Source organism: Anser anser (assembly GCF_964211835.1).
Source record: "Anser anser genome assembly, chromosome: 1".
NCBI lineage: Eukaryota > Metazoa > Chordata > Aves > Anseriformes > Anatidae > Anser > Anser anser.
Window position 1 is genome coordinate 48,719,128 of NC_139720.1, and position 27,974 is coordinate 48,747,101.

The 27,974-nt window shown below is 41.2% G+C and overlaps 1 protein-coding gene across 4 annotated transcripts; it reads right to left on the reverse strand.

Moving 5' to 3' along the window:
* Positions 1-235: 235 nt before the first annotated feature.
* NUDT4 (nudix hydrolase 4) lies at positions 236-26,508 on the reverse strand. 4 transcript variants are annotated; one of them, XR_014585081.1, is made up of 6 exons: positions 26,069-26,505; positions 12,809-12,919; positions 5,798-5,842; positions 4,796-4,883; positions 3,581-3,840; positions 236-2,902 (listed from the first exon to the last, which is right to left on the reverse strand). XR_014585081.1 is itself a non-coding variant. In XM_083838176.1 (6 exons), the coding sequence occupies exons 3-6, from the start codon at positions 12,860-12,862 to the stop codon at positions 3,638-3,640; spliced, it is 390 nt and encodes a 129-aa protein (XP_083694302.1). In that variant the 5' UTR covers positions 12,863-12,919; positions 19,917-20,819; positions 26,069-26,508; the 3' UTR covers positions 236-3,637. The 4 variants fall into 4 exon arrangements, 3 of the variants coding, with proteins under 3 accessions (XP_083694302.1, XP_083694300.1, XP_083694301.1); XM_083838176.1 differs by adding an exon at positions 19,917-20,819 and having other exon boundaries at positions 236-3,840; positions 26,069-26,508; XM_083838174.1 differs by having other exon boundaries at positions 236-3,840; positions 26,069-26,503.
* Positions 26,509-27,974: the final 1,466 nt, after the last annotated feature.

The window sequence follows — 27,974 nt, forward strand, 5'->3', positions numbered from 1 at the left end:
GTGTTTAAAGAGGTACAGTGTTTAAAAAACCCTACAATAATAATAGAACAAAACTCCAGGAAAGTCTTGAGTCTTGGAAAAAATCATTTCATCTTTCCCCACTGTATGTTGTGCTTTGACACACACCCACTTCACCCCTACTTGTGTGCTTCAGATTTACATGATGCATTAAGAGAAAATTCTGATAGGAGCCAGATTCAGAAAGGTTAAATTGAGATGAAATGATTACATCCTCCACAGGGCTAATTTAGATTTTATTTTGGTATTTCTCAAATATAAAAAGTCAAAATTCTTACATCAATCTTTAAAGAAAATCCATGCAACCAGGTCAAAATGTTTACAGCTTATTTTGCCCCCCCCACCCCCCCACCCCTTCCCTTCAATTTTCACTTCACAAACCACAGTGGTAATTAAACCAACTGTTCGCTTTTTTTTTTTACAGCACATTGTTAACAGAACATTGAAAGGTTAAGTCAGGGTGCAGTAAGCACCAAAATAAGATTTTTCACTTTAACAGCCTCTGTGCAGTACTTCAGTATTTCTTCTGGTGTTTAACATACCCATTCCCCTTAGTTCTGGCTTCACACGTTTTGAAACTTTAAGGCTAGTTGTTTGATACCACCATAAGCTAAGTTATAATGATCTCAGAACTTAACAGGTAGGAAAAGCAGTGGTACAAACTTAGGTTTCTGAAATCTGCAGATTCATGTCCCTAACCCTACTCTGCACAACCAGATCTGGGTAGTTGTACAGAATGAGACCAATCCCCCATCTGCTCTTACACAACAGGTTTAGTCCATCTAAAGAGAGAGGCATGGACAAGCAGAATGGTTTTACACTTAAAGTGGTAGGTACTAGAAAAAACTGTAGCTTTCCAATTGATTTTTGAACAAACCCTTCCTGGTAAAGTCTAGGTCAGATTTCATTTAGACTAAAGCCATACCACTGCTCATTTACTAAAGTAGTTTTCTTGGGACAAAACTGAAGTGTTTCCAATTTACCTTTTACTGTCAGGTTTGTACAATTCACAGACCATTCCTCCAAAAGGGAGCAGAAGTCAAACTAAGCAATACAGAGCTTCATTCTGAAGGTTGCATAGAGACCGAAGAGATTTATACAACGAATGCTGCTAAAAAATCCATCTGGCACTATTGAACAGCTCAAATGTGTGACCAAAAAATAACCAAAATATTTATAGGCAATCAGCTGAGTTTGTTAGCAACAGCAATACTGTACATTTTTACATTATCAAATACATAATTCAAGAGTTACAAAATAAGATCATGCATTATCACTAAATCTTATACAAGCTTGGATTGGTTTTATTCCAAGAATCTGAAACTGAGACAGAAGCATTTTTATGAGTAAGAAGTCTCTGGATTCTTGTTTTAGCTTTCACATATTCTATAGAATCTTGTTACAAGAAAGCCTGTACAAGTTTGCTCAATTTAAAGTGTTAAAATGACTACTGAACAAATAAAGCATCAAAAGTAAGTGATCAAAAAAGAGAGCTAAATCTTTCACTCTTTTAAAGGCAGCTTTGGAGCCAGAGGTACCCTTACACACCATAGGTATAATTTTATGGAAGATTAGACATTCATCAAAATGCTTAACTCTACCTTCTGTTTTGCCTAGCAAAACCTTGCTTTTGACACCAAGAGTTTAGCCTCTCACCTCATGACTAAAAGCAAGGACAAGCTACTTGCGTTAAATACCTCCATGTTTAGATGTGCCTGAACAGAGTTGTGTGTTCCTCCTTCCAGTTCTGGAAGTGACCTGGACAGAAGGATGAAAAAACACACACCCTACCACCACGGCAGAAGTCCTCAGCTTTGTGGCTCATGCCTCTTGTCAGTAGTATTTATGCCTCTTCAAAGAGAGCAGCATGAAGAGATCAGAACATCTGTCTCCCTAGTTTCACTGCATTTACATATGGCACAAGATTATTTTTCTAAGGAGTAACTTCTGGCAACAACATTTTTTCCTAAAAAAGTGTAACAGCACAAAAAAGTTTAATTTATAGCAGCATTTTACACAATTTGTGTTAAAAAAGTAGAAGTTAACCATTTGTGTATTGAGTAACAAAAGGTTTAAATTACATTTATTTTCCATTTTACACTCACTATTTACTAGTTGGACTATTTACAAAGGTTCCAATGCTATGAAGAGAATGAGCTATACCCAGAATAAACTTCACATACGAGGTAAAGCTTTACCTCAAACTCTGTTTTGATTGGCTGGAGAGGAGGTATAGTTGGGTTTAGATCCTACAAAAAAATCAGAATTAGGGTGTTCATATGAAATAGATCGTGTTCCTGTAGAAGAAAACCATACACAAACATACGTACACAGAGGGAGAGAGAGAGCAAGAGAGACAGAATAACCCTACAGTAAAAACATTAAGACCTACAGTGGATTTAGGTTTCATCTTTTTGGCTGAAAAAAAGAATAATGAAAAAGAAAGTTGTCAGCTGTACCTCATTTCTTCCAGGTAGGTTTTACCAAGAGGCCAGCTTTTAATTCATAAAGCTAAAGCAACTGATGTTAAAATAATAAAATTGAAGTATTTAAGAGCTAACTTAAAAAAGGGGGGGGTTCAGCATACCTTCTGAATAAGACAAAGGAATATTATTCTTCCATTAGTGTAAGTATCAGCCCGCATGCCTCCAAGGCCCAGGAAGAACCCCAACTGGTTCCTGCTGGGCAAGACACCTCAACACGTGCTTGCTAACAGACACCTCTGTAACATATACATGCCCGCTGAGTAAGTCTTATTTTCCTTTAAGTATTTTCAAAGGACAACAAACTGCACGAACACTAGGTAAGATGCTTGTCACTGAAGGTTAGACGTTTTTGGAACCCGGAGTGCAGTTGCGCCATGAACAGGATGTGTATCCAAAGGCTGGAAGGAAAAACAGGAGGTGAGGGAGGGTGGGGAATCCACACCACTTTCTGCATGTATCTTCTGACAGTTCATCAGCTGACCAAATAACAAAAGTACAGCGAATGGTTTTGGTAGTCACAAGACACAAGTTTACCATCCTTGCTCTAGTTCTACGTTACGTGAAGATTGCATAGGATAAGGCAACCTTTTGGATGACCGAGGCAAGCAGTGCTTTATGAAGGTATCCTTTGCTCTTGACAGGCTCGACATGGTTTAGTGCTTTACTGTAGTCACACGCATCTCTGCCTTCACCACACATTTCCCCCAACAGTGCCATCTTCAGTTCTTAGCGCTTCATTCATCATACCAAATAAGAGTTTAGTATAGGACTATTTGCTCAAGCTTTTCTATAGCAAGTACTCTTGTAGAACTGCTGACTAACTGACAAGTCTTAAATAAGCTGAACACCACTGAGATGCATATTTCATTTTAGCAGATACGGAAATTTATATACTCAAGTTTCTTATTTCTTTTTAAAAATGGCCTACTAAGGCATCTTAAAAAAATCCATATATGGCTTTGGTTTGCTGAAATACTATTTTACATTGTTAAAAAGGAAAAACGTGTTCAAATAAACTCAACATTATGACACATTCACATATTTCACTTAGAATTGACACTTATACAGATGCCTACATGTGATCAAAGATGTCTCCCCTTGTGATGACATGAATAAAGAGGTAATCCAAACGTTTATCTCACAGTAGAGGGCAACCCAGAAGTCTGTGCAGAAGTGACATATAAGGAGTTACTATCTGGAAGAGGGGGAACCACAGAGTTTCCATTAGTGGGCGAACAGCTCAGTTTCAGTTTTTCCAAGTACTCTGCATGAACAGGCTTGTGACACTGAAGGACCTTGATTGCATCTTCTACTTTAAACCATTCTCTTTTCCTTCCTGAATGAGTACAATCCACAAAGAAAAGCAGGGAGTTACAAATTTTTAACAGCACCATTTGTTGCTATGTGATAACTTTTTCTCATTTACTTTTGAAGCTCAAGTTTTCAGGTAGAAGACAGTAAAAAAATAAAACAAAAAAACAAAATATTGATGAATGCAAGAAAGTCACTCAAGCTTACCAAAAGCAGTTAGATTATAATAAAGCATTTCAGATAAATCTCTTAAAGAGATACCACACAGCAGCTCATGTAACTGTCTGTATGCTACAAAAGCTACATCTAGTCCTTAACAGAAAGAATAGTAGTTAGAGTACCACCCTCCTACATTGTCATGTCTAGCACTGAACCAATCTGAAGAATGAACATGCATGAAGTTACACAGTAAGAGTAGCCTGGTCTAATTTGGAAATCAGTATTCCATACTCAAAACGTACCCAGGTACAGAGTTACTAACGTTAACTCTAAGTTTACAAAAACAATTAATTTATACCAAAGATACATTTAGATAATTTTTGTTTAGATAAGTTCTAAGACACATTGGTAAAATAGCCCTAATACCATCTTTCTTACAAGAAGCCAGTCCTTTAAAATTAGAAGCCTCTGAAAATATTCATAGACAAGGTCAAGATAGCATTGTGAAAACGGTGGGGTTAGTTCTGTTTTTCACTTGGCTTTACAGCGTTACAGATACTACACATTTGAACTATATTAAGACATCTATAAACTGCTAGTTTGAGACCAGGGCACATGGCCCCACCAGGGCACACTCCTGCCAGCAGCGCTCCCCAGAGGTACTCCAAGGAGAGGCGAGTCAGGAGCAGCCCCAGGACTGGATGCTCCCATCTACCCTGAAGCTTGGCACTAAGCAGGAACAAACCAGTGCTGTCCTCAGTCCTTGCATATATTTTCAAATAATTTCGAGTATAGTGTATGAAAACAGAGAATGGGTTTACCTATATTAACTGAATCCTCCCAGTCTTCCAGTATTTCCGTCACAGTAAGAACATAAACATACGTCCTATGCTTCCGATCCTGGTTCTGCTTAAATGTTAGAAGTAGAGGTTTTAATTCACAGCAAAAAATTTGTAATTACAGACTTTCCACAACTGTAAGATTAGAAACTACTTACCCTAGAGAATACTTGCTAGCAAACCCTGGCTCTTATTTTCACAGACTAACCATCTGTACTGATGTATGGGAAACTTGTGTTCTATGTTGTTGGTTGCCCTGTTTAGTATTAGCAGTTGTCCATTAGTACTACTCACTACTTATCCTCTACATGTTTTGTAAGTTAATCACAGTATAGTACATGTCCTAGCACTGTTTTCACAACTCAACTTCCTATATGAAAGGTGTTTTTTTGTCAAGATGGAACCACTACATAACATGGCCTGATAACCTATACAGCGCTCAGAAGTTTCACTCAGTAAGTACAAGTAAAATAGCATCTGTTTCCAATAACGACAAACACAAAACTCCTATTACCTCTATAGGTTTGCCATGTTAGCAGCACTAAGCACCTATTTAGAAAGCACACACTTTTTTTGAACAAGCTAAGTCAAATACATGAACTGACAGAGGTAATCCACACAGTGAAAGGTCACTGTGCTGCAGCCAGTCCACAGGTTCAGTTTTGTTCTTTTTATACTGCTAGATACTGATTTCCCAGAAAATGCAAGTATCACTCTTATTCAAACCTTCACCCATCATGTAGCAATGGAAGAAAAACACCTGTCTAATGTGTCTTTCAGCAGAATTCAAAATTGCACAGCAAAAGTACATGCAAGTAACACTTAAAGTGTTAATGATACTTGTGTTAAGTAACATAAGTCTGACTCTGCTGCATGGAAGTTACTTTCTGTAGTTCCACAACTCTCATGGGAAAAAAACAGAAACACTCTACCCGCCCCAACCCCACCAAAAAAAATCTTTATAAAGTAAAAGAAATAGCTCACCTCAAATATCCCAAGCAGCCTGCCTAGTTTTCCCTTTACTCCAGCCTACAATAAAAAGACAGGAAAAAAGTATTAACATATGCTTTTTAATTTCAAAAACTGCAATATACTGTAGCAACATTTAAGCAAGTATTTTAACATGGGTTTTAACTACACAGTGCTGCATTGCTTCTGGAGTTTCTAGCTTTGGAATATTATATTAGGACAAGTTTTTGTGTTCTGTGGATCAAAGAGTACATAGTTCTTTCAAGCACTGCCATCCAGACCAGAATACTCTTATTTACCATGGACTTTGTGAATTGTATTTTATTAGAGACATCCAACATTGAAAAAAGTTATCCAGGGAAGAAGATAGCCTAAGAAATAAGTTAAAGTAGTAGGGTAGCATATCTGGAGACAGAATTATTAAAATTCCATTGCTATTTCTTACAGAAAGTCAAGTGCAAGTCCTCAAAATAGAGCAACAAATTAAACTGCGGGTAAAAGGGTGGATCTGACAGCATAATGAATTAATGTATGCTGTCTTTCATATGAAAGCATAACTTTTGGCATGTAATTTAAAACCTAAGTTTATATTCCCAGTTCTCTACAGTTTTGAATTATTTTTCTAGTTAGTAACTTTATAAAGAACTTTACATTTAGAGATTTGCTCCAAGTTTTTTAAATAACCCCTATGTGTATCATCCTGTGCTTAGTAGTCTTCTCAACAGTTAAGGTGGTCATTATATCCTACTAATATTCCAGGGTTTGTTTTTACAGAAGTAATATACAATGCCTCTTCCAACATAAGTCGTTTAGGATCATCCTTTTATTCTAAACACACCTGAGTCTATCCAACTGAAATCTGAACATGTATGTAGTCTACTGGTAGACTAAGCCATATTTACATTTTATCTTGCTTTGTATAACCAGTAGTTAAAACAGAGCTTCTTAGTGCTAAGATGACACTTTCTAGCTTTGTCTTTGTTTCCAGCTTTAATCAAAGAAAGTTACTGATATCTTATGTCTTTATACAAAGGACCATATGGATCTTATTTACATTTTAATGTGCAACTCTGACAGACAACTGGGCAGGCTTCAGCAATAAGTCTAATCAAGATCTCACAAGTGAATGTTTTGTGTCTTTCTTTTTAAAGAAAGCAGATGGCTGATGTTATTTATTAAGCAGTTTTGATGAAAGAAGTGTGATCTCAGCCCCTGCAACAAAAAAAAGCATTTTGTTTATCTAGAGCAAAAACTAGACCTAAAGTTGATGCAAAGCTATATACATTACTCTGGTCATCTGCTGTGCTGAAAGAGATACCTGTTACAGCTCATGAAGTTGAAATGTTAACTGTGCCTGCTGGATAAGTGATTAGGCAGCATGTTAATTATGGAAACGACAGGCCCCAAGAGACACCAAAGACTGCTTGTGCTTCACACAGGGCAACGAAAGACTTCAGTAGCCTAGAGAAACACACTAAATAAATGTTCAAGCTTTACTGATCAATCCTAATTTCTTCAGCATTATAGTACCTTTTGAATAAGAAGCAGAACTTAAAAAGGCCAGAAGCTAATGTCTGTCCTCAGTTTTTGCCTTTCTTCTCAAGCAGCAAAATCTAGGAATCACTATATCCTTCAAGATTTCTACTTGAAAAAAAATGAAAAGAGAAAGCCACCCAAAAACATCCCCCCAAACTTTCAGGAGTTTAGAACTAGCCAAGGCCTTATTTATATCGAAGATTCGGGAAAGCATTTACACCCACTACTATCATAGGCAGGACTCTGGCAACAAGAATGCTGAAGGACAAAAAAAAATCACAATGAAGAAACGCAGGAGAATTTCTCTGAACTAGTGAGTGGGAGTCTGAAACCTAACCGATATCTAACACATGGCACAAACACCATTACCAATACTAAATAGCTTTCTTGCAGAGCTTTCTTTTTCCCTCCATTTCTCAGTACCCCATATTCACAATGTGAATCTATCATCTATTTCACTATGAGCACATGGAATTTACTTGTTTTTAACAGCTTCTGTTCTCCATCCATGCAAATCAGTGGTTTAAACAAATACTCAACTGAGTAATTCTGAATGAAACAATTAGCTGCACTCCATTACATTAAGTGTAATAATCCCCCAAAGCTCAGAATGAAGCTTTTGCCCAACCAGATGGTGTCACATAGATGTGATCTCTCACTGATTTCTAGTTAATCTCTAGGCAAAGATACATGCTTCCAAAATGTAGCACCATTCCTTCAGATAGGAGCATTTTTCAATACTTTCATACCCCAAAATATAAAAAGGCAGCAACTTTTAACAGAGACAAGTCTCATGGCTTTTTTTTTCTGAAAATAAGCTATTCAGACCTTGACTGAATCATCTTCATAGTTTAAAAAGTGTCATTAAATTGACAGACCATTAAAAATAAAGAGTACCTTTGCTAACAAAAGTATTTCTTCCAGGTTCTTACCTTTACATAGCAACTTCAAAATGCATCAAAATTGAGTCCTAGAGGACTAAGAAATGCTTCAGCTTTCTCCTGGAATGTCAGTTGAAGTTCTTACACTCACAGTTTTAAGCTTATTACTCAACACAAGAGCAAATTTTAGAGTTTGAACAATTTTGTCCTTTTTCCCCGTGGCCATTATGTGCCCATGGTTGTTAAAACCACAGCTTTTCAAGTAAAAAAAATTCCATAGGCTACTTTAAGATTAAGACACTATACCTCAAGAGAAAGTTTGAATGAACATAATTTCCTTTATCAGACAAGTTACTGCATGTCTATAAGCAGCAGGTAGATTTCTTAAATCTGAACTTATACATATATTTAATATTAAGTCTAAATCCAACCACAGGAGTAAAAACTGGTCACTTCATCCCATGTTTTTTTGGCCTGGAGGTCACTGACTGCTGGCTGATCCTGATACACTGCCATGCAGGAGGTGCAGTCATGCTTGCCTTGGGTTTCCTGTAGATGGAGCAAGAGTCACACTAGAATTTTGTTTTTAGGCTAACAGTCTACCAGGGCAGAAAGTTGCTTAAAATCTGCAATACATAGTTATTTTAACTGTGGGATCTGTTGGATACTACTTTATTGGCTACTCTCCTGAAAAGACAGTGCAAGGCTATTCTTGCTCTCTTTTGCATACTTTTATAGAACTCAGTGTTTCATTGTGCCTGTCAAAAAGGAAGTACGTTTTTTTTTTAAAGTATGTACATAGTTCTAGTCTGAAACGCCCAATCATTTTTCCAACTAATAGCTGCTCACTGGAGCAGATTCCTGTATTTCCTTTGAGAGGTCTTAGATAACATTACTGGCACTTACACTGTTGCAGCAGATTAACCATCAGAATCAGCCTCCTCTTCTCAGCAGCTGTATTCCCACAGGTCAGGGAGGAATTGAATATTTTTTGGCTGGCAATTCAGTATACTACTAGGTGCAAATACAGCAAGGGTCTTTTTAGTGCGATGGAAGAAAAGGGAATGGGATGGTGTTTATTCCTTTTGAGAGGAAGATCGTAATCATTTAATCACCATTATTTCTGTTGTATTTCCCTTTGAACACCCCGTGTGCAAGCAATTCCCATTTCCACCTTTCACACTACCTCATTAAAGACTAAGCTCCAAATTCACTTACAAAGTAGCTCCACGGTTAGACAAGGTTTAATATGTTTCTGGGATTGCTTTATGCTGTAATTTCACTTTGGTATCCTAGTTTCAGGTTTGTGAAAACTCGTACCTAAGGAATCTTACCTACTGCAACCCATAAAAGACAGATATTCAATTTATTATAAGTAACAATGATCCTGAATCAGAAACATTACTTACTAGATGTAAAAACCCCAACACAAACAGAGCTTTAAGTATAAAAAAAGATCTGAAGTCACACAATCTGACTGTAGAAGAACTGCAGTGCATGTAGATTTGACTACATTTGATCTTTGCCTGGATTTTAGAACAAGTTTTTTTAAATACTCCACTTTTGTTGGGAAACCAAGGGACTTTTAGAGCCAGTGGGCTCTCATACTGTGAGCTACTAACACTCCTACCACTAGGAACTGCATCTGCAACACCCACAATCCGTTTCTCTGTTTTAATAAATTAATGGTAACTGACGGTTAGTTTATGCATGACCCAAGACTGAAGAAACACAGTTCAAACCAGTGCCACAGCGTGCCTGCTTTGAAGCTTATTCATTCACAAAACCCTTAACAGTTCACTTCACCGTACTGTAACCAGTTTGCCAGGTGATACTGACCTTCGTATAAAAATAGAAAGGACATCCATCTCTAGAAAGGTTAGTATGAATTTCCATGGTTCAAGTCAAAACCCTGAATACCATGCTGGCTTTTCATCAAAAGTGGCATTTTTCTTTGCTGTCTCATGGCAGCACAGAAGATTCAGCCCACAGTTGAATAATATTTTAGTTTAGGACATGAACCTTTAATGTTCATCAGATACACAAGCCATCAAATGCTGAAAATCCTGAAGCTGCAGAACAAGCATCTTCAAATAATTGTTGCTTATTAAAGCCCCTAGCTTATGAAAAACCCTTTACACACTTTCAAGCACAGATAAGAGCTGAGCATGGCTGGCAGGGTCACACCTTACTGCAAAATACCATAAAAACAGGCGTAGCCACCATAATAAGAATGAGTAAAAACTTAATTAGCCTGTGACTAAAACACCCCTGCTAGCACCACTCAAGAACTTCAGATCTGTTGGGTTCTCTACCTTCAGAAAGTCTCTCTCAGTGTAGAAACACTTGATATTGACATTTTTTTTCCAGACACGTAACATGCAGCTTTTCTATCATGAAGGCTCCTACTGAAAATTTTGACTGCAGCAGTATTGCAGTTAAGGTAACATGTCAAATTTCAACAGGTACAAGACAATTTTTGAAGACTCTCACTTGAATCTGTAGGTTGCAGATGTTTTCAGCATTCTGAAAAACAGTATCCTGTTTTCTTCCTATGCATCATCTGCAAAATTTTTTCTTCAGGAGTAACCAACTTTTTAGTATATCTTTATGATGCAGCCATGAAGTTCGCAGTGTCTGGGCAGCACGTGCACTCTGATTGGACTTTAAATGTACCACCTAACCATATTCTGCACCTGTTCTGCTTAACCTTCCCCACTTGCACCCCTTTCACCACACCATCGCAGAAATTTGTGAGCAAGGCCATGACTAAGTACACAAAATATTCTCAGAGCAGCATCGGGGTAGCAGAAAACTAATTATCAGCCTCCGAACCACAACTCTCAGTGCTATACTTCTTGGCTATGAAGTTAACCTGACAACTCTGTGTCTAGCACTGCACCGCCTGCAAACTGAAGCTTGACCACTGTTAGTTTCTGAATAGTTGGTCAAGCCCCCACAGCAACTTTGACATATTAAGCACAGCCAGGTCCCTTCAAGATGGGGGATGTGTCATGACTTTCCCTAGAGGTATCTGTGCTGTCTATCTATAAAATCCTGGGTCTTTGCTCCCTTCAAATGGCACTTGGCTGCCTTGTGGCTGTTCCCTTCACTTTTATACAGGAGCACTTGTCTGAGTGTGTGTTGGGCAGCTCAAAACTGGCCCCCACAGCAAAAACTGAACATAGCCCTGGTCTGGAATAACCTTGTATAAATGAGGCTTATTTATTCCTGCATCTTGCTGCAGGAGGGTTGCTAAGAGCACTGAATACCACATTGGTCTGTTCCCCACACAAGGTGGGGAAAAAAGCTCAATGAATTAGAGACCACAGAACTCATTTAGACACCAAAAAGCAAGCAGAATTTGGGCAAGCTGCATTTACATTAAATTCCCAAGCCTCCACAACACAGCAAAATTAGACCTAAGGGTATGCAAGCTAAAATACCAAGTAGCACAGCTAATCAAAAATAGAGAAAAGCTCTAATAAAAACATTATGCATACTGATAATTAACAACAGCATTAATGTGTTTTGTCATACTGGGATGACAAAGCTGTTTAATACTACCACACGTTCTGTACTTCACTTACTTCCCAGCATGCATACACATGCATCCACGTTCTGCAAAACCTTGTACTTTCTATTTAAGAAGCATTATGTAAATTATTAGAATTGACCTGTGGTCAACTGCACATTACAGAATTTCCAATTAAATTAGTAAACTCAGTGTGATTTTCTTGAAGTTTTATTGGGCTTATACTGTCAGCTATTATGTATTTAATCTACCATTTTTAACGGTTTGCCTAGGAAAAATAAATAGCAAGTTAAAAAAAATTTGCATCTGAAATTTAAATACCATACTAGAGTAAGGAAGCTTCATTAATTCATCTAGACTTAACACTTTGTGTCAGGGTATGAGCAGGGTTAGAAATGCAGACCATACCTATGGTACATTCTTTATAGATAAAGAACCTTACATATACTTACAAGTCCTTTTTATTGTTGAATTCTCAACTGCTCAGATATATTAGTTCCCAATATTTACTTTGGTTTGGAATCTCCTCAAAGGTCTACTTATTTATCTTTCTTGCATAGCTGTACTTTCATGGTTTGTTCACCTTCAGTCTGTTCTAGAAGAGCTGCAAACCGTACATTTTCTGCATTAGCACAGAAATGCTACACTACTATATCTCATTTGGCATGAAGTCACAGTTCTGCTTCCAGTTAAGCGTTTATTACAAAGTTCAGCTACGAAATGAGAGTGTGCTGGGAAACAGTTTAGTTTACCTCACCACACTATACCTTGATCCTAACATACAGAACTGAATTTCACAATCATTGAAGTTTTGGTCAAATCATTGATAAAGGAGGTAGAGCTCCCCCTTTCTTCTTGATTCCCATATGATGATAGCAGTAGCACGAACTGAACAGGCTGCCCAGAGAGGTTGTGGAATTTCCCTCCTGGGATGTATTCAACAGCCATCTGGACATGATCCCGAGCAACCGGCTCCATGAGGCCCTGCTTGAGCAGGGGCTTAGAGAGGACCTCCAGAGGTCCCTTCCAACCTCAGCCATTCTGTGATAAAGCAGATGATTTTTGTTTTGTTACCTCTTCGTACACCTCTCTGACGGCTGCTCCCCCGGGTTCTTCTTCTGGTTCCATTCCTCCACCTGGCACAATCCACTGATCTGGATATCGGCTACTGCTTACCAACAGCACCTATGAATAATTGCAAATGACTGTTAAATATAGCTTACCACTCCGGAATCTTGGTACTACTTTGCCTACTTTTCCTGCAATGCACTTATTCACTAGACAAATGGATTATAGACTTCAGAAATGAAACAATAGGAAGCCAGGAGTTGTAAGAAGCACTTACAAAACAAACAACAGAAAAGCAACATTATTAACATTAGCCTTTTTAATACAAAGTCAAGACACTGTTGTTGTAATATCTTGCTCATACATTTCATTTTGTCTAAGCATCTGAAGAAAAAGTACACAATACAATGCACGAGAATGAAGACGGTAAAAAATCTGGTAACAATACCAAGTCTTAATATCATCTAGACAGCAAAGTGCAAAAATTAAGACATCACCACACATGTTAAACTAATTCTTAAGAAATGGCACCTTTTGGTTGAAGAACTGGCCATCTGAAAATATTTGTAATTTTTAGTCCTAGACAAGCTTTTCTTCACTAACTGAAACATGACATTAGCATGGTAAGCTTACAATATTGAGTAACTAAATTATAAAAAGTATTTCATTGGCTTTTGTTTAATCTGGTTTCTTCTAACACTTCAAGAGGGAGGACAAGAGTCCTCAAGACTTCAAGAGGGATTCAACGTTCAAATGGAACGTTGAATTTTAAACAATTTCTAAGTTTAATACCAAATTTTCAAAGACATTTTAGTTTCACTTAAAACGTGTGTCACCTGGTAATATCATTGATATATACCAATCCACTAACCACTGTCTATAGGACTTGTGCTTCACAACGTATGGAGCTAAGAACATCTCCAGCCACCTGTACAACATACTGAAAACTAGGATGCCTCACATCTAGAGTAATTTGTAGTAAAAGACTACGAAAGTAAGACCCTGATTCACAACTAGATGGCAATGAACAGTTTTCCTTGTCTTAGAAGAAGGACGTGCCTGAAATACACTCCATCATCTACGTGCCTAGACGAACGCTTTGTATTCTAGGCTACATTTAGACAAACCCTACCCTGAAGTCACAGTACAACAGTACAGGATCAGTACTCAAGTCTTGAAAACCAATTAAAAGACTAGCAATAAGAACTTCAACTTAGAGGTTTAATGTTGTCTACGGGTAGATGATTAAAGTGACAGTCAAACCCTCACCAGCTACCTCTAATGGTCTCTAAACTCATCTCCCATTTAACTAGAAAAACAATTAATTCTGTGATGAGGGCAACAGGGATATGTGCAACACATACTATGCCCCTTCAGTGCTCACAGAAATACGGTGTAGGTTCACCTACAGCAACCGGGCAGTGTAATTACAATGACTGTACATCTTTGAATGCAAAACCATACGTTCATACCGATGCACACCTAGAAAAGCCTTACCAGACAGGTATTTTCTTGTTGCAGCATTTAATTGCAACCAAGAACCACCCTACTCCAAAGGATTCTCCACTGTACCAGTTGCCCATGATTTTTCCTACGCTAAATAAGAAACACAGCAGAGACCATCATTTAGTACAAAACCATCCTTCATATCTGATCTAGATGTTCAGATTTTCAGTCAAATCAAATATTTCATTTGCCTACCTTATCTACTAACAGCCAGCAAAAGGAACATTGTTAGATACAAGTGTGTCTGAACCTGATCCTTACAACCACCAGTTTTGTGTCCTAGCATGCTTTGATATCAATAGGAGATTCCCGCAGAGGGTGCACAGCTCAACTAACTGCAGCTTGAAGCAAGCTTTTAAACACACAGGTGGAGCACTTAATCACAAGGAAGAACCACATCGAAAATGCTTACAGAGCAGTTGTAAAAATCAAGTTTATGAACACGCTTGTGGGATCCCAAACATCAGCATTACACATTATCTTCTGCTGATCAAACTAGCACTCACTGCAGTCATGTGAAAGCTAGCAACAGGGATGAACAAAAGGATGATTATATCACATTAAATCATTCCCAGCTTAATAAAATAGTTTAATCAGCACTCATTGTTTAGTTAAGGCTAAATATAAAATTCTTAATTACTATTAAGGGATAAATCAGGTTGCTGGTTCTGGCAGTGTAGCATAAAGCCAAGAGCTTTTTAGGCCTTTATATATAGTTGTAGACTACTACTAACCCGATCAATAGTCTACTGTGCTGGGTTTGTGTATCTATTAGCTTTAAATTACCTTTTCAAAAAGCAGAGGCAAATACATCTAGCAAGCAATCAGCATTAAAAATACATCACTCTACTTGATCAGCTTTACAGCCATACATACAATCAACTGAGAAGTGCTTGGGAGTTCATTTTGGCAACTACCCAAAGATAGTTATCAAAAAGTCTCCACTAACCTTGCAGCTGAAGTATTTTCTCAAGCATCATTTTTCTGTGCTTCAGTCTCTTGTGATCCCAGTGCTTTTGTAGTCTGAATCTAAGGGAGCACACTAAGGTACGTCCCCAGGACCTTCAAAGCCATGACTTTCCACTCCCAGTAACACCCTCCAGAAGCCACCAGGGCATGAGACACCCATCTTGGGAGATGCTGGCAACAACATACTCAATGGTAGTCAACTTCTACACAATATGAGACCTGATAGCTGCCAATTGTAAGATTGGGTCAGGAGGCTAAAAAGCACTCCAGACATTCTTGCACTTTTTTTTTTTTGGGGGGGGGGGGGGGATTAAATTCCATATAGCAAGTTTGATTTTCAGGTGTTTCCATCTGTAACTGGCCCAAAGACAGATCCCACAGTACCCGAATGACTAGACAGATTGCTTAATGAATGCACCAGAAAGCTGTGGCTGCTCGAGAATGCACTCGCTTGGCAGAAGAGGTGCAAGATCAGCAGCATAAGGCTATCAATTCATCTCCCCTCAATATCAGAGGTGAGAAACAGGACAGCTGAGATCCAGGTCACCTGGACATCCAATGACATTCACCTTCATGGAGACAGCAGTACTCTACTGAAAATCAAGACTGGAGTACCTAATGCACCTCTTTTTTTCCTGGCCTATGCACAACAAGTTTTACTCTTGTACTTTTGAGCACTTCCTACATAGGGAAAACTGTGTCCCGTATCTCTGAACGCAGATACAGGATTGAGATTTCTTATACTCGATTATTTGCCAGTGATCCTTCTTTTTTCCCCATCTCTGAAAAAAACCTTACAAATGACTTTCTTTTTAAAAGATTCCCAAAATACAGAGTAATGGCATCAAATCTGCTTGCCTAGTTATGCTCTTAAGGTTAACTTACCCCAAAGACTAAGTTAACAGTATTATTTTCTATCATTTTTTTTATCTGCCAAGCAAGGCAGCAAAGCTGTAAAATTCAGCTAAGAGAAGAAAATGAAGGATTCTTCCACTAAGCCTTACTAACCAAGTTTTTACCTTGTTTTCAAGTCCAGGAATAGCAATGACCTTTGAGTGTAGTGAGGAAGAGAAACTGCTAGCCAGCGTACTTGTAATAAGCAGCTATCAGTATGCTTAACCAAGATATGGTTAACCAAAAAAACAAAGGTAATTGCAGAGCATGTGGCATCATGGGACTCGCTCACTATAAATGTTAAACCTGCAGACAAACAACTAAAAATTTCTAGAGACAGACGCCAAAGTTTTGGCCTGTTTAACATTCAAGTCAAAAGAAACCTGTGAAACAGTTAGCAGCCGTATATTCCAGACAACTAAAACAGCAACAGCTCAGCGTAATACAAATTACAATCAGAAGCTATTCCTCAATTTTTCTCTCCTATCAAGCATTTCAAGAGCTAGAAACTGACTTAAGGCTATAAAAATGTCATGGTTTTCTGTCTTCCTTAACTGTGGGACGTTACATCTTACAGAAATAGTTGTATTAAGAACAGCTCACTTTAAAAAGAAAGAATCAAGGTTAAGGTTGAAGCTTGCTAGACAGAACAAGCAAACCCACACGGCTGGATTCTTTGACTTCAAAGCACGACTGCCCACAACTTGAAGTAATCAAGAGAGAAGCGGAAGCCACTGTAAGCCGACCAGAAGATGTGAGTTTTTCCATAGTAGATGTATTATTCACAAGGAAAGCCATACTTATAGTTGAAAAGGTTCCACAGGAATTACTTGTCATCAGATGTCTTTGTCCTCCCAGCCTAGCTGTCTATTCCCCTCTCTTCCCTGCCACACACCCCATTTTCTCCCATCACTCCCACTAAGCCACCAAGTCTATCCTACTATTTCAGCTACCTGACAGGGTTAGCTAAGTTTGTCCTTTTTTCATTCTGCATGTAATAAAACTGGCAGTTAAAAGGAACAACTTTCAAGAGAGGAAAAAAAATAATCACCCCCTCAGCCCCAAATGCCTGCTGAGCACACGCAGCTCCGGTCCAGAGCACAGCTTGGGCACGTGGGCTAAATAAACCCTGCGCAGAGAAGGCAGGGACAAGGCAGGTGCAAGGAAGATAAGGAATTTAGGTCCCAAGCTCTGTGAGGTGGAGTACATGCAAACCACTTCAGAAGCTTTAAACTGGTTGGAGTATAAGAAAAAACTAAGGGCAAGAGGTACCTCAGGTACAAAACCCTATCAAAATGCTGTTACAGAAGACTAATACAATATGTTCTCACATCTTTTGGAAAGATTTTTAAAGGAAAAAAATCCATCCCTACTGTAAGAAGAGATCAGGACTTACTTTGTTGGAAGTTAACACAGCCTAACCGAGCACACTCAACATGGAAAACTTCAGCCTGTGTGGTTGGACTGCCAGAGTTACAAACAACTTAGAGCCACAGACAGCTGAAGCCAAATACAGCCAAAAAGGTCAGTCAGGCCCTGTAATCTGTTTAAACATGGCCATCAGCAGATGCTCAGGTAGGAACACAAACAGGGCATTTTACTGCTCCTCCAAACTTGTGACCTCTAATTGTTTTTAGCTCAGGAGGTTCCTTAGAAGTTTCCTTAGAAGTACTGGGAAACTGATTTGAATGCTACAACACAGGAACATTACTGCAGAGCAAGGAAAGGCATCTCTTACAAACAAACCCTATCAAGCGATAAGATAGACACTTGTACCATATTTGTGGGATTCACTGTATGAATTTGGGTAAAACACGCATTTCAAATTAGAGAGCACATTTCAGCCTGCTGTTGTAGTTAGATTTCCTTTATCTGATGCTTTTTGCTATTTTAAGGTTCTTCGCCTCATTTCAGTAGTTCTGAAATAGTTTCTCAGTTCCCCTATAGGTTACCATGGTATCCTTGTCCTAGAATATCTCATTTTGGACTCCAGAAAGTTGAAAAATGCAGTGGAGCTTTACAACTTGCTGCAGCAGTACCACACAGGTAGCATTTATTCTGTAGACTGACTCCTTATAGTTCTCATTCTTTACTGCAATCACTTTTAAAATGACTTTTTTCCCTAAACTGGAGATGTAATGTTCGCAAATTATTATACAACAGTAAAAAGAAACACCTTAGGGTCAGACTTGACAGCATTTAAAAAACCAATTCAATTCAAGGCTGCAACATCTTTACTTTCCCCCTTACACTGAGGCAATGAGTTCAGGAAGCTGATGTGTCCAGAAACCAGCCTGTAGCTTAAAGCTTAGTTTTCAGCCTGAGCACACTCAATGCTGGGGAGTACACAGCTATACAAGGGTCAACACTGTACAAACCAGGGCGGAAATGCATGACTGTAGCCAATTTCTGATCAACCTAAATTCAAGAGCTTCTCATACAGTACTTTACAGGAAAAGCACTGAAAAGCAGCGTCCCCAGCTATGACAGGTTTAAAAAGATTTAATCCCAATGAACAAACTGGCAGAGAAATAAAGAGATAGCATAATAACTAATATATTAATCTCAGAACTGAGTAACTTGAGCAAAGTATCTCGAAAGCAACCCATAAAGCTGTGTTTTGTCTATACAGCATTCAAGTCTGAAATACCCTCCTAGCTTTATGTAAAGATCACTTTTCAAGGCAGTTGCACAATTGCATGATGTTTAGATATCAGTCAGCACAACTCTACTGGCATTCAAAAGATGAATGATGGAAAACTAACATATGCATATATTTTTACAACACTTCAAAACCACATCTGTAAGTGATTTTCCCTTTCAGATATGGCAATAAGGAAAAGAACATCAGACTTCCTTGAGAAAGGTTCTGCCTTTACTTACAATTAAAATTCTGTTATTCTATAAGCTCTATTTTACATGAAATTCACATACATGGGTAACATCTTGTTACAGCAGATCAGAATTTGCGTACTTTTCTCCAACTACTCAAAGTACTTTGTTCTGTTCTTAGGCTAAAGTGCTCATATCAGGAACGGGCAGCCCTATGCTACTGCAGCACTTCAGTTACAACACATTTCCTCACATCAACAAGCACTCAAGTCACCTGTAACTACAGAGCTCCTCCTAAGCTTCACTAAGTTTCTGAGAAGCAGATTTGACAGGATCTAGGTGCAATGAAGGGCATGCATCTCGCAACCAGCCACGTGTAGAAGTAAGATTTCTGGCCTCCCCAAAGCCCTGAAAATGAACAAGGACCTCCCCCTCCCCAAACACCTATAAAAGCAAGCTTTATTTCTCAGGCAGGGTCACTTCCCCAATCCACTTTAGAGCATGCCCTTCCCCACTTCTGCTGGCAAATGCGGAGCAAGGAAAAAGACACATCAGACAGGTAGCAGCAGAATAGCTGAAACTCATCTTGCTGCCCATTTCTTTGCAGCTTGAAACCCTGACCTAATCTTGAGCAGCAGAACTCAGCTTTACTGGTTACTCAGCAACATAATCCGTCTGACTAAGGGATCAGCTTCCAGCTGCTCCTCAGCAGCAAAGGCTCCAAGTCTCAGGGAACCTCTGGGCTCTACCTACAGACATGACAAGGTTACTTCTTGACAAGTACCAGTTACCTTTTTAGCCTTCCTTGTCTAAAGATACTTTGACACCCCCCTTCTCCCTCCCACCCCAAGCAAAACAACAACAAAACCCAAACCATACATCTTTGAAGATAACTTTATTTCAAAATATTTACATTTGCAGGAGTGGTTCCACTGAAGTGCTTTAGCACTAGATCACATTGCAGTGTTCCGTGAAATCAGTATCTGGCCAAAGCCAGCACATCTTTCTTCAAGCTGGAATACATGGAGAAAGCCACCTAATTAAAATAAGCTTTGTAAGTGTTCTACAAACAACACTTAAAAGAAAAAAACAGAAAACACACACATCAACCCACGGCCAATGAACTCTTACCTACAAATAAAATATTTAAAACATGCCTTCAAATTCCAGCTAGAGACATCTATGTGTGTGCAGACATATACAAGCATACATATATACGTAGCATGAAGTTTCTGAAGAAGTCTGCCAATCTACTGTTTTGTAGAGATCAGTAACTTGAGAGCTTGTGCACCACTGAATTATTTGCGGTGATTCAAAGGAAAATTTAGCCACCAGTTTAAATACTCAAAGTAAACTTAGCATGGTGAGAGTAAGCTACGGATGATATTTTCTCAAGTGTCTAAACACTTAGAAGTATTACTAGTTCGGAAAGACAGCCTCTTCTAAACATGGCAAAACACAAAACAGGTTTTGATTCACAACATGTTAGCCTGATGTGAAGCAGGTTCAGCCCTCAGTCCAGCTTGAGCAACTATCTGACTGTTAAACACATTCACACTGACGGAGATAAATAATGCCATGGGTGCTGAAAAAGCAGGAATCCAGGTTTCCCACTAAAAACCAGCTAGCTGGTAATTGACTGACTTCAGCATCTAAAGAGGCATGAGTTCAGACTGAAGCTTCATCCCTGGCTGACAGCTGAACTCCTTCAGCTTTGCACAGCTTTCAGACTTCCACAGCTGGCAAGCAATTTGTCAAAAGAGATCCCAACGTTAAGGCAAGCTGGATACACAATGACCGCAAAAAGCTGCTTTTCCTGTGGAAATACGAATAACAAGGCATTTGTGTTCAGTAAATTAGCTACCTGATCTCGGTCCTGCCGCAATGACCTAACATTCAATTATTTTTCTTTACATTGACATGAGCTTAGACCTCTGCAGAATCCCATAGGAGCCTGCAGGGACACAACACAAGCTGATGCTGTCTCTGTAGACACATTATAACCAAGGAGACTTGGGACTCCTCAAAGAGGGCCATGTTGGAAGCTATTTATAGGTCATGGAGCTGATATGCTCCTTCCTAGACCACACAGATGTCCTTATACCAAGGAAATGCTGAGGCAGAACTAAGCAGGCCATCATGCTATGTCAATTATTCCTCCTGTACATTAGCTGGGCAAGGGCATGACAGAACAAGTGATAACTACAGCACGCCTGCATTACGTATGGAAGTGTGTATTCCCCAATATTTTAAGACATGCCTATATTCTATTAAACAATCATAGTGCAGGCTAGATAACCTGCTTCAGTACATACATCAGTTTGGAGAGCATGCCAGCCTCCACTATGGCATGATAGTCATACTCCAAGTCACACCTGAAAGCACACATCAGCTGTGTTTACACCTGAGAGCTTGTACTGCAGGGTAAAGAAACCAAATCATAAGTTATCAGCCAAATATGAAGATCTTTCACCACTTCGAAAGTTTAACTAATTCCTACAACGCTATTTTGCCAGCACAACCAGGTGACACTCTTGGGCTCTGAGCTTATAGTTTTGGCTATGTTACACCAGTTCATACCAGCTCTTTTTGTTTTCTAGATGATATAGAACAATGTAAATAAAAATAATGCTTTTTTTTTCTTCCTGGATCCTTTCTACCCTTTAATAAAACTGTCGTTAATATTAAGCAATGGTTTTGAGAAATTGAAGAGCACCGAAGCAGTAAAGTAGTGACTGCTAGGAACAACAGTCTAAACCAGGGTTTTTAAATCTTAACATCCCATAGCCCAAGAAATAAAAAATCTTTGAATTGGACCAAAAAGGATAAACAATACTAGCCCCCTAGCATTTTTAACTCGGAGGCTCAATAACTAACGCACAAGTGTATGCCCTGGCGCATTGGGGACAGAAAAATCTACATTTCCCATATGTGACAACATAGTTATATTTACTACTGTTTCAGTAGTAAGTCTCTTCTAGAAGGCTGACCAACAAAACCAGAAAAATTGAAAAACCAGGTGTTTTTCCTTCAATTTTTGCTAACAATTCATGTAAAACTACTTTTTAGATCTGTCACTGCTAACTGCTGGCTGAACACTGAAGTAGAGCTTTCAATGCTATATTGAATTACGTAAAGCAGTGCTTGCAGCTGCCAAAATAATTAGAACACATTCAAGTTTTACACTCAAGGTATTTCAGTATAACTGCTCGTTTATCTGTGTAATATGTAGCTGATGGAATCAAAATTAAATTATCTTTTCAAGTTGTTTTAGTTATCCAAGTGACTAGAAAAAATATTTATTACTTTGCCCTTGCCTTGTTCTGCACTTTGCAAGGTAAGCATTTCCTTGCCTAGCCTGCCCAGACCCTACGCCAGCAGCATCTGTGTGAAGCCAGCGCTCGCAGAGTCCTGAATGAATAAGCAATTCCAACTCATGGAAGCAGGCAGTCCTCACAGTGCTGAGGCAGAGGCTCTCTTGCGGCTTATCCTGGAGGTGCCGTCCACATCTCCTAGCTGCTCAGGAGAGAGACTTACATTTCCTCACACACACAAATCCGCCAGCCCATCCCAACCTGCTGAATGCCCTCAGCCTTCTGCACACACCTAACAGCTTCTGGCTGCTCAGCGCAGACAGCCTGCAGCCCCCGCACATTTCATGCCTGCGTAGCCTTGATTCATTTTTCATTGGATTTCTCCTGCTTCCTTTACAGCAATTTGTTTTGTTCAAATGGCAGACGGTGCCTGCAATTACTGCTTCATTTCCATTAAGAATGACAGTAGGAGCCAGCACTTAATCTCATGTCCAGCTATCTTGCTCTCTCAGCCCAATGACAGTATCGGAGGAGACCAAAACAGGCAACGCTTTAATGACAGTAGTCTAAGAGATGTTCTTTTAAAACACTCCAAAAATCTCTAAAGCAACTGGCCATATTACTTGGCTATTTAGGCTTCCACCAAGATTTTTTCTTCTTTAAATCATACAATATCACAGCAAGAAAGCTAAAAAAAATCTCAAAATGGGCTTTACCAGTAAACTGACATACACTGGGTCCTTCGAAAGATGATGCAAGGACGAAGGATTTTTGCAGTGGTGCAGCCATTTAGACAAACTTCACTCATCTCACAAGTACTTGCTTCATACAGCAACGCCAGCTCTCAGGACAGAGTAGAAGCTCTTGACAGGTTACAAGACTGTGGGCAAGCCCAGTTTCCACCCCCTAACACTGAGGAGAACTGGCTCTTCTGAAGTCTGTCACAGCAAGGACTGTTGGTAACTCTAATGGACAGTGTTGTAGCTGGAGCACAGGAGTTCAGCAAACACTTCCAACCGCTAGCAAGGGCCACCAGATTGAATTTGGCCTCAGAGGTACTCTAGATCCCACCTATGTTTTGAATTAAGACATAAAGTAGTAAACAGAAAGGAAAAGGAAATACTGTATGTGTTTACCATCCTTTGTTACCTGTCTTTTTAAAATTAAGACGTGCTATTACTGAAATATTTAAGTCTCCAAATTGATAGGCAGCATCCATAAATCAGCACAAGATCCCCTGTTGGTATTCCAAAGTTGTAGTAGGAAGAGGACAATTGGTTACGAATGTGTAATGAATCCAGCGTGCAGGACACCAAGAACTTCTGCTTCAAGTTGAGAGGTCAGAAGGTGGAACCAACTCGATGATTTGATATCACTGCTAATCACAAGATGACTACACAACAGCTTGGCAATCATGATAAAGACAGGTCCTACTGTAACATTTCTTCCTGGTATGGAGAGAGAAGCAGTAGTAACTTTTTACATAACACCGTGAGACTCCATTTAAAACCACTGTAACTGTTGCCCACATTCCAGAAATATGGGTATCAAACTAAAGGACGTGAAAGATGATCAGAAAAATGGAAAAACAGTTTTAGGACAGGAGTCTGTAAGAGTCTGTAAGACTTCGGAGTCCAAAGCAGCGCTAAGAATGGGATGACTGCTGTCTACAGATGTGTCAGAAGTCTAAGTACCAGAAAGGAGGAAAAAACTAGCTAAAGCACAGCCACAACTGGATACGAACTAGCCATTTAGAAAGTCAGAGCAGAAGCTGGAAGACAAGCTAATTCTGAGGTTTGTGTCGGAAGATTGCTGCAGATATTCATTTAGACAGGAAGAAGCTAACCAGCTTAAAGGTTGAATGTGCACTGTTTCAAAAGTCTTGCAGACAATATATCCATTCAAACAGCCTGAGTTTTTGCTTTCTAGCTTAAGACTCTTAAAATGGAGTAAGTACATTGCTCGATATTTTTTCCATTTACCTGCTCTGTCTCATCTCTAGTGAGAAGCAACTCTCAGATTATGGGGTAGCAACCTTGTGGATGTAACTATTAGAACTGATTTTTTCAATGGCTTCTGCAGGAGTCTGCTGTTCCCCTCCTTCCCCTCCAGTTACCCAAGTACTACTGCCTTTCTGCTTCTTCAAAGCAGAGGCTACCCTGCACTCCAAGACAGATGCCTGAAGACGCAGATCAGCTGATGCTGCAATCTCTAAGAGACGTGGAAAGAAAAAACACCAAAGACATTTATGTAGAGTCTGAAGTACACCTACACAGAACTGTATTAAGACAACAGTATTCAAGAACATCACAAGCAAGCCTCATCGAACCAGTTTGGGGAATGTGGCTGATGATACAAGTCAATCACAAACAGTAACCAGAGAGGAACAGGTTCTGTAGCAAGACAGGCAGCGCTGGCACTTGGGGAACATCTAAACAAATTTAAGGTATTACCACTCTTTTCTGGAAATAAGTCATCAAAAGGCAATGCTGTTTCCACACACTTGATTTATGCCCTGAATCCGATTCTGCGTTATCCCATTCATTTCACCCTCAAGTGTGCCTGCTTGCACAACGCCCGAGCCCAGCCCCGTGCCAGCCGTACACCTGCAACACCCCAAAGCGCTCGGGCACAGCATGTGCCAGCATCCACCCTCCTTACACGGTGCAGCAGAACTGCTGCCACCCTCACCCTCAGAGGGTGTTCTCAGCACAAGCAATACTCGAAATAGCCGGGGGTCACATTTGATTCAAAGAGACGATTCACAGAAGATGTAAGAAGCGGCAGCAGGAAATGAAGAAAGGATGGGAATTACAGACAAAGGTGACCCCAGCCACGCATTTCCGACTGCAACTGCTGTGAGGAAGCTGTACAAGCTGCCTGGTGCTACACAAAACGGGTGTCTGAACTCCATCCAGAAGAAGCCTGAGCTGGGGTGGCATCCAGGGATTGAACACATACAAAGGGAGAGGCGTGCTGAATGGTCAGAAGCGCTGCCGAAACCGAGGGAAAACCAGACCGACTGCAAGAGCTAGGAGGACTTCTGCCGGGCATCTTCCTCCTTATAAAGGAAGGGGGATGCTGCTATTTAGCAGAAGCCGAGCAGGGCGACCCCGGGGCTGTGTTTATACTCCGCACAGTAACACAGAGCAGAACACCCTTCCATTTCTCCCCAAACCCACCGGCAGGTCGGTGCCTCACGACGAGGCCTCTCCCTGCTGCATTACGCCCCATCGGATGCTTACGAACACGCGAGAAATTCGCCACGCTCAGAGCCCGGAGAGCGCCCTGGCTTCTCCCAGCCGGCAGGCGAAGAGGAAAAAACCCAACCCACAACCGCCGCGGGTTCCCACACCTATCCGAAACCCCCCAAAAAGGCACAAAAAGCAGCGAGGCGCACGCCGGCAGCCCGGAGCAGGTCCCCCAGCGCGTTGTGCAACGCGGCCGCCAGGCGAGCGCCCAGATAACGGCCGGTGCCCGTGACCTTGGCGAGGCACCGGGGGCAGCTCCGCCGGTCCCCGGGGGGCTCAAACCCACCCCGGTCACCACACGGGGCCCGGGCCGGTTCCCCCCCGCCATTACACGCCTCCGGCGGGGCCGCGCACAAAGGAGGCGCCGCCGCCGCCCCGCGCACGTGTGCCCGCGCCCCAAAATGGTGGGCGGCGGCCCCCGGTCCCCGTCCCTCGTCCCCCGGTCCCCGCGGGCCGGACAAAGGCCCCCCCCCCCCCCCCCCCCCCACGTGCGGGCTCACCTCGTCCTCCCGCTCGCTGCGGAAGCAGAGGCACGCCGCCCGCTTCTTGTAGCCCTCCCGGTCGTACGTCCGCGTCTGGTTCGGCTTAAATTTCATCATAGAGCCGCTCAGGCGCCGGCAGCCCCCGGCCGCCGCCACGGCTCACTCCGACCGAGCGCCGCCGCCGCCGCGCCCCCCCCGGTTCCCCCGCTGGGCACTGGGGCGGGAGGGAGGGAGCGAACGGAGGAGGGAGAGAAGGGAAGGGCCGGGCCCAGCGCCTGTCACAGCCGCGCCGCGCCGCTGCGACCGCCCCCGGAGCCGCGCCGCGCCATGGAGCCCCCCGAGCAGCCGCCGCCGCCCCGCCCGGCCGCGATCGCCGCGGCGGCCGGCCCAGCGCCCACTATTTAACCCGAACGCGCATTCCTGCGCCCGCCGCGCCGCCGCGCTCCGCGCAGGCGCCGGGCGGGGCGGGGGGACCGGGGGCGGGCGGCGGCGGCGGCGGGTGGGGCCCCGGCGCCGGGGGGGTGCCGGTGAAGGGCCGGCGGTGGGCGGGATTTGTGCTGGTGTGAGGGCCGGGTGAGGCGGGCACCGGGGCGGACCGGGCTGCCGGCAGGCTGCGGAGGCTCCGCTGCCGTGGGGGTTAGTTCCTGCTGGTCGTGGAGCCCCGCAACGCCCAGCCCAGAGCACAACGGGGAGCGCTCCTCGCCTCAGCGCCTCAGCGCCTCAGCGCCTCAGCGCAGGCTGGGGCGGCAGGTGGCCAGCAGAGCCCCTACTGCCCGAGCGTGACAGGTAGCCTGCGCTTGGGCACTTCTGCTGCCAGAAATCCCCCATCCACAGCGTTGCATAAGCATTCTCCTTAATCCGAATCCTGTTTGATGTTAACAGTATACAGAAAAAGACCTTACGCTTTTAAGAGAGGACCAAAAAAGACTTCATGCTTTCAGAGTGGACCACTTGCTTTAAAAAGTCTATCCTCCCTGCACCAGAACACATATGCTTTTTCATCCTTTTATATATATATATATATATATATAGATCCTGTTGATACGTTGATACATAACAGGTCAGACCCGTATATGCGTTTTGTGGCATGCCGTAAAAGGGCCGTGGTTCATCATCGCTGCCTATTCCGGTTATTAGAAAAATTTGGAGCTTTTGTTCTTCAGGGTGCAAGCCACGTGCAATGATTCTGTGCAGTACCACACTTGAAAACCATGGAAGATAAAAGTGGGAAAACACAATTTTATCGAATTTTTATATTAAAGTTGTAAGCTGTAAGCTCAAATACACAAAGATTAAGAAACTCCAATTTTAGTTTGCTTTTACCTGTTATTTTACTTCTATAAATGCGTTTTATTCTAGAAGGCACCTGGCAAATGGTCTGGCAGATTAGCTCTTTTCCTTCTCATTCAGTCAGATCCGGGTCTCATTTATTGCTATGTGTTGTCAGTCAGACCTTAGGTTTAAGCAGTTATTTAATGGTTCTCTAACCAGAATATATACATATATATGTATGTATTTTTGCAACGGAAGGACAAATACACTATCAGTATCTGAAATAGTAAGTTCAAAAGTTAAAGGGTTGAGGTCTGAAACATTTGAGAATGGTGAAGAAAAGATTAAAAAACCATGTTTTTGACACTTGTACTCATGAACTTGTCCATGATGCAGAAAACAGTCTGGTATGGTGTAATTAAACTCAAGGGCTACAAATTAATATCACACAGTCTCTGTACCAATATTTCTTAGATTTCACCTTGCCGCCTACATCTGTACAACCAACATAAACGTGTCTTCAAGTAACGCATGTAGTTTAGAAGAAAGGAATCTTGTCTCTGGTCTGCATTTTATAAAAGACCCTTGTCATAGAACTCATTTACTTTGGGGTGTTCTTTGAGCTGCTGTTTCAGGGTTTACCTTTTACGAC

Excerpts from the sequence above, each read along its gene's own strand:
- NUDT4 (XM_083838174.1), bottom strand. The coding sequence starts at position 26,167 with ATGATGAAATTTAAGCCGAACCAGACGCGGACGTACGACCGGGAGGGC. Across the intron at positions 5,843-12,808 it reads TCAGAGAGGTGTACGAAGAG|GCTGGAGTAAAGGGAAAACT; the intron begins GTAACAAAACAA and ends TTTTTATTGTAG. Across the intron at positions 3,841-4,795 it reads GGAGGATTCAGTTAATATAG|GAAGGAAAAGAGAATGGTTT; the intron begins GTAAACCCATTC and ends GTACTCATTCAG.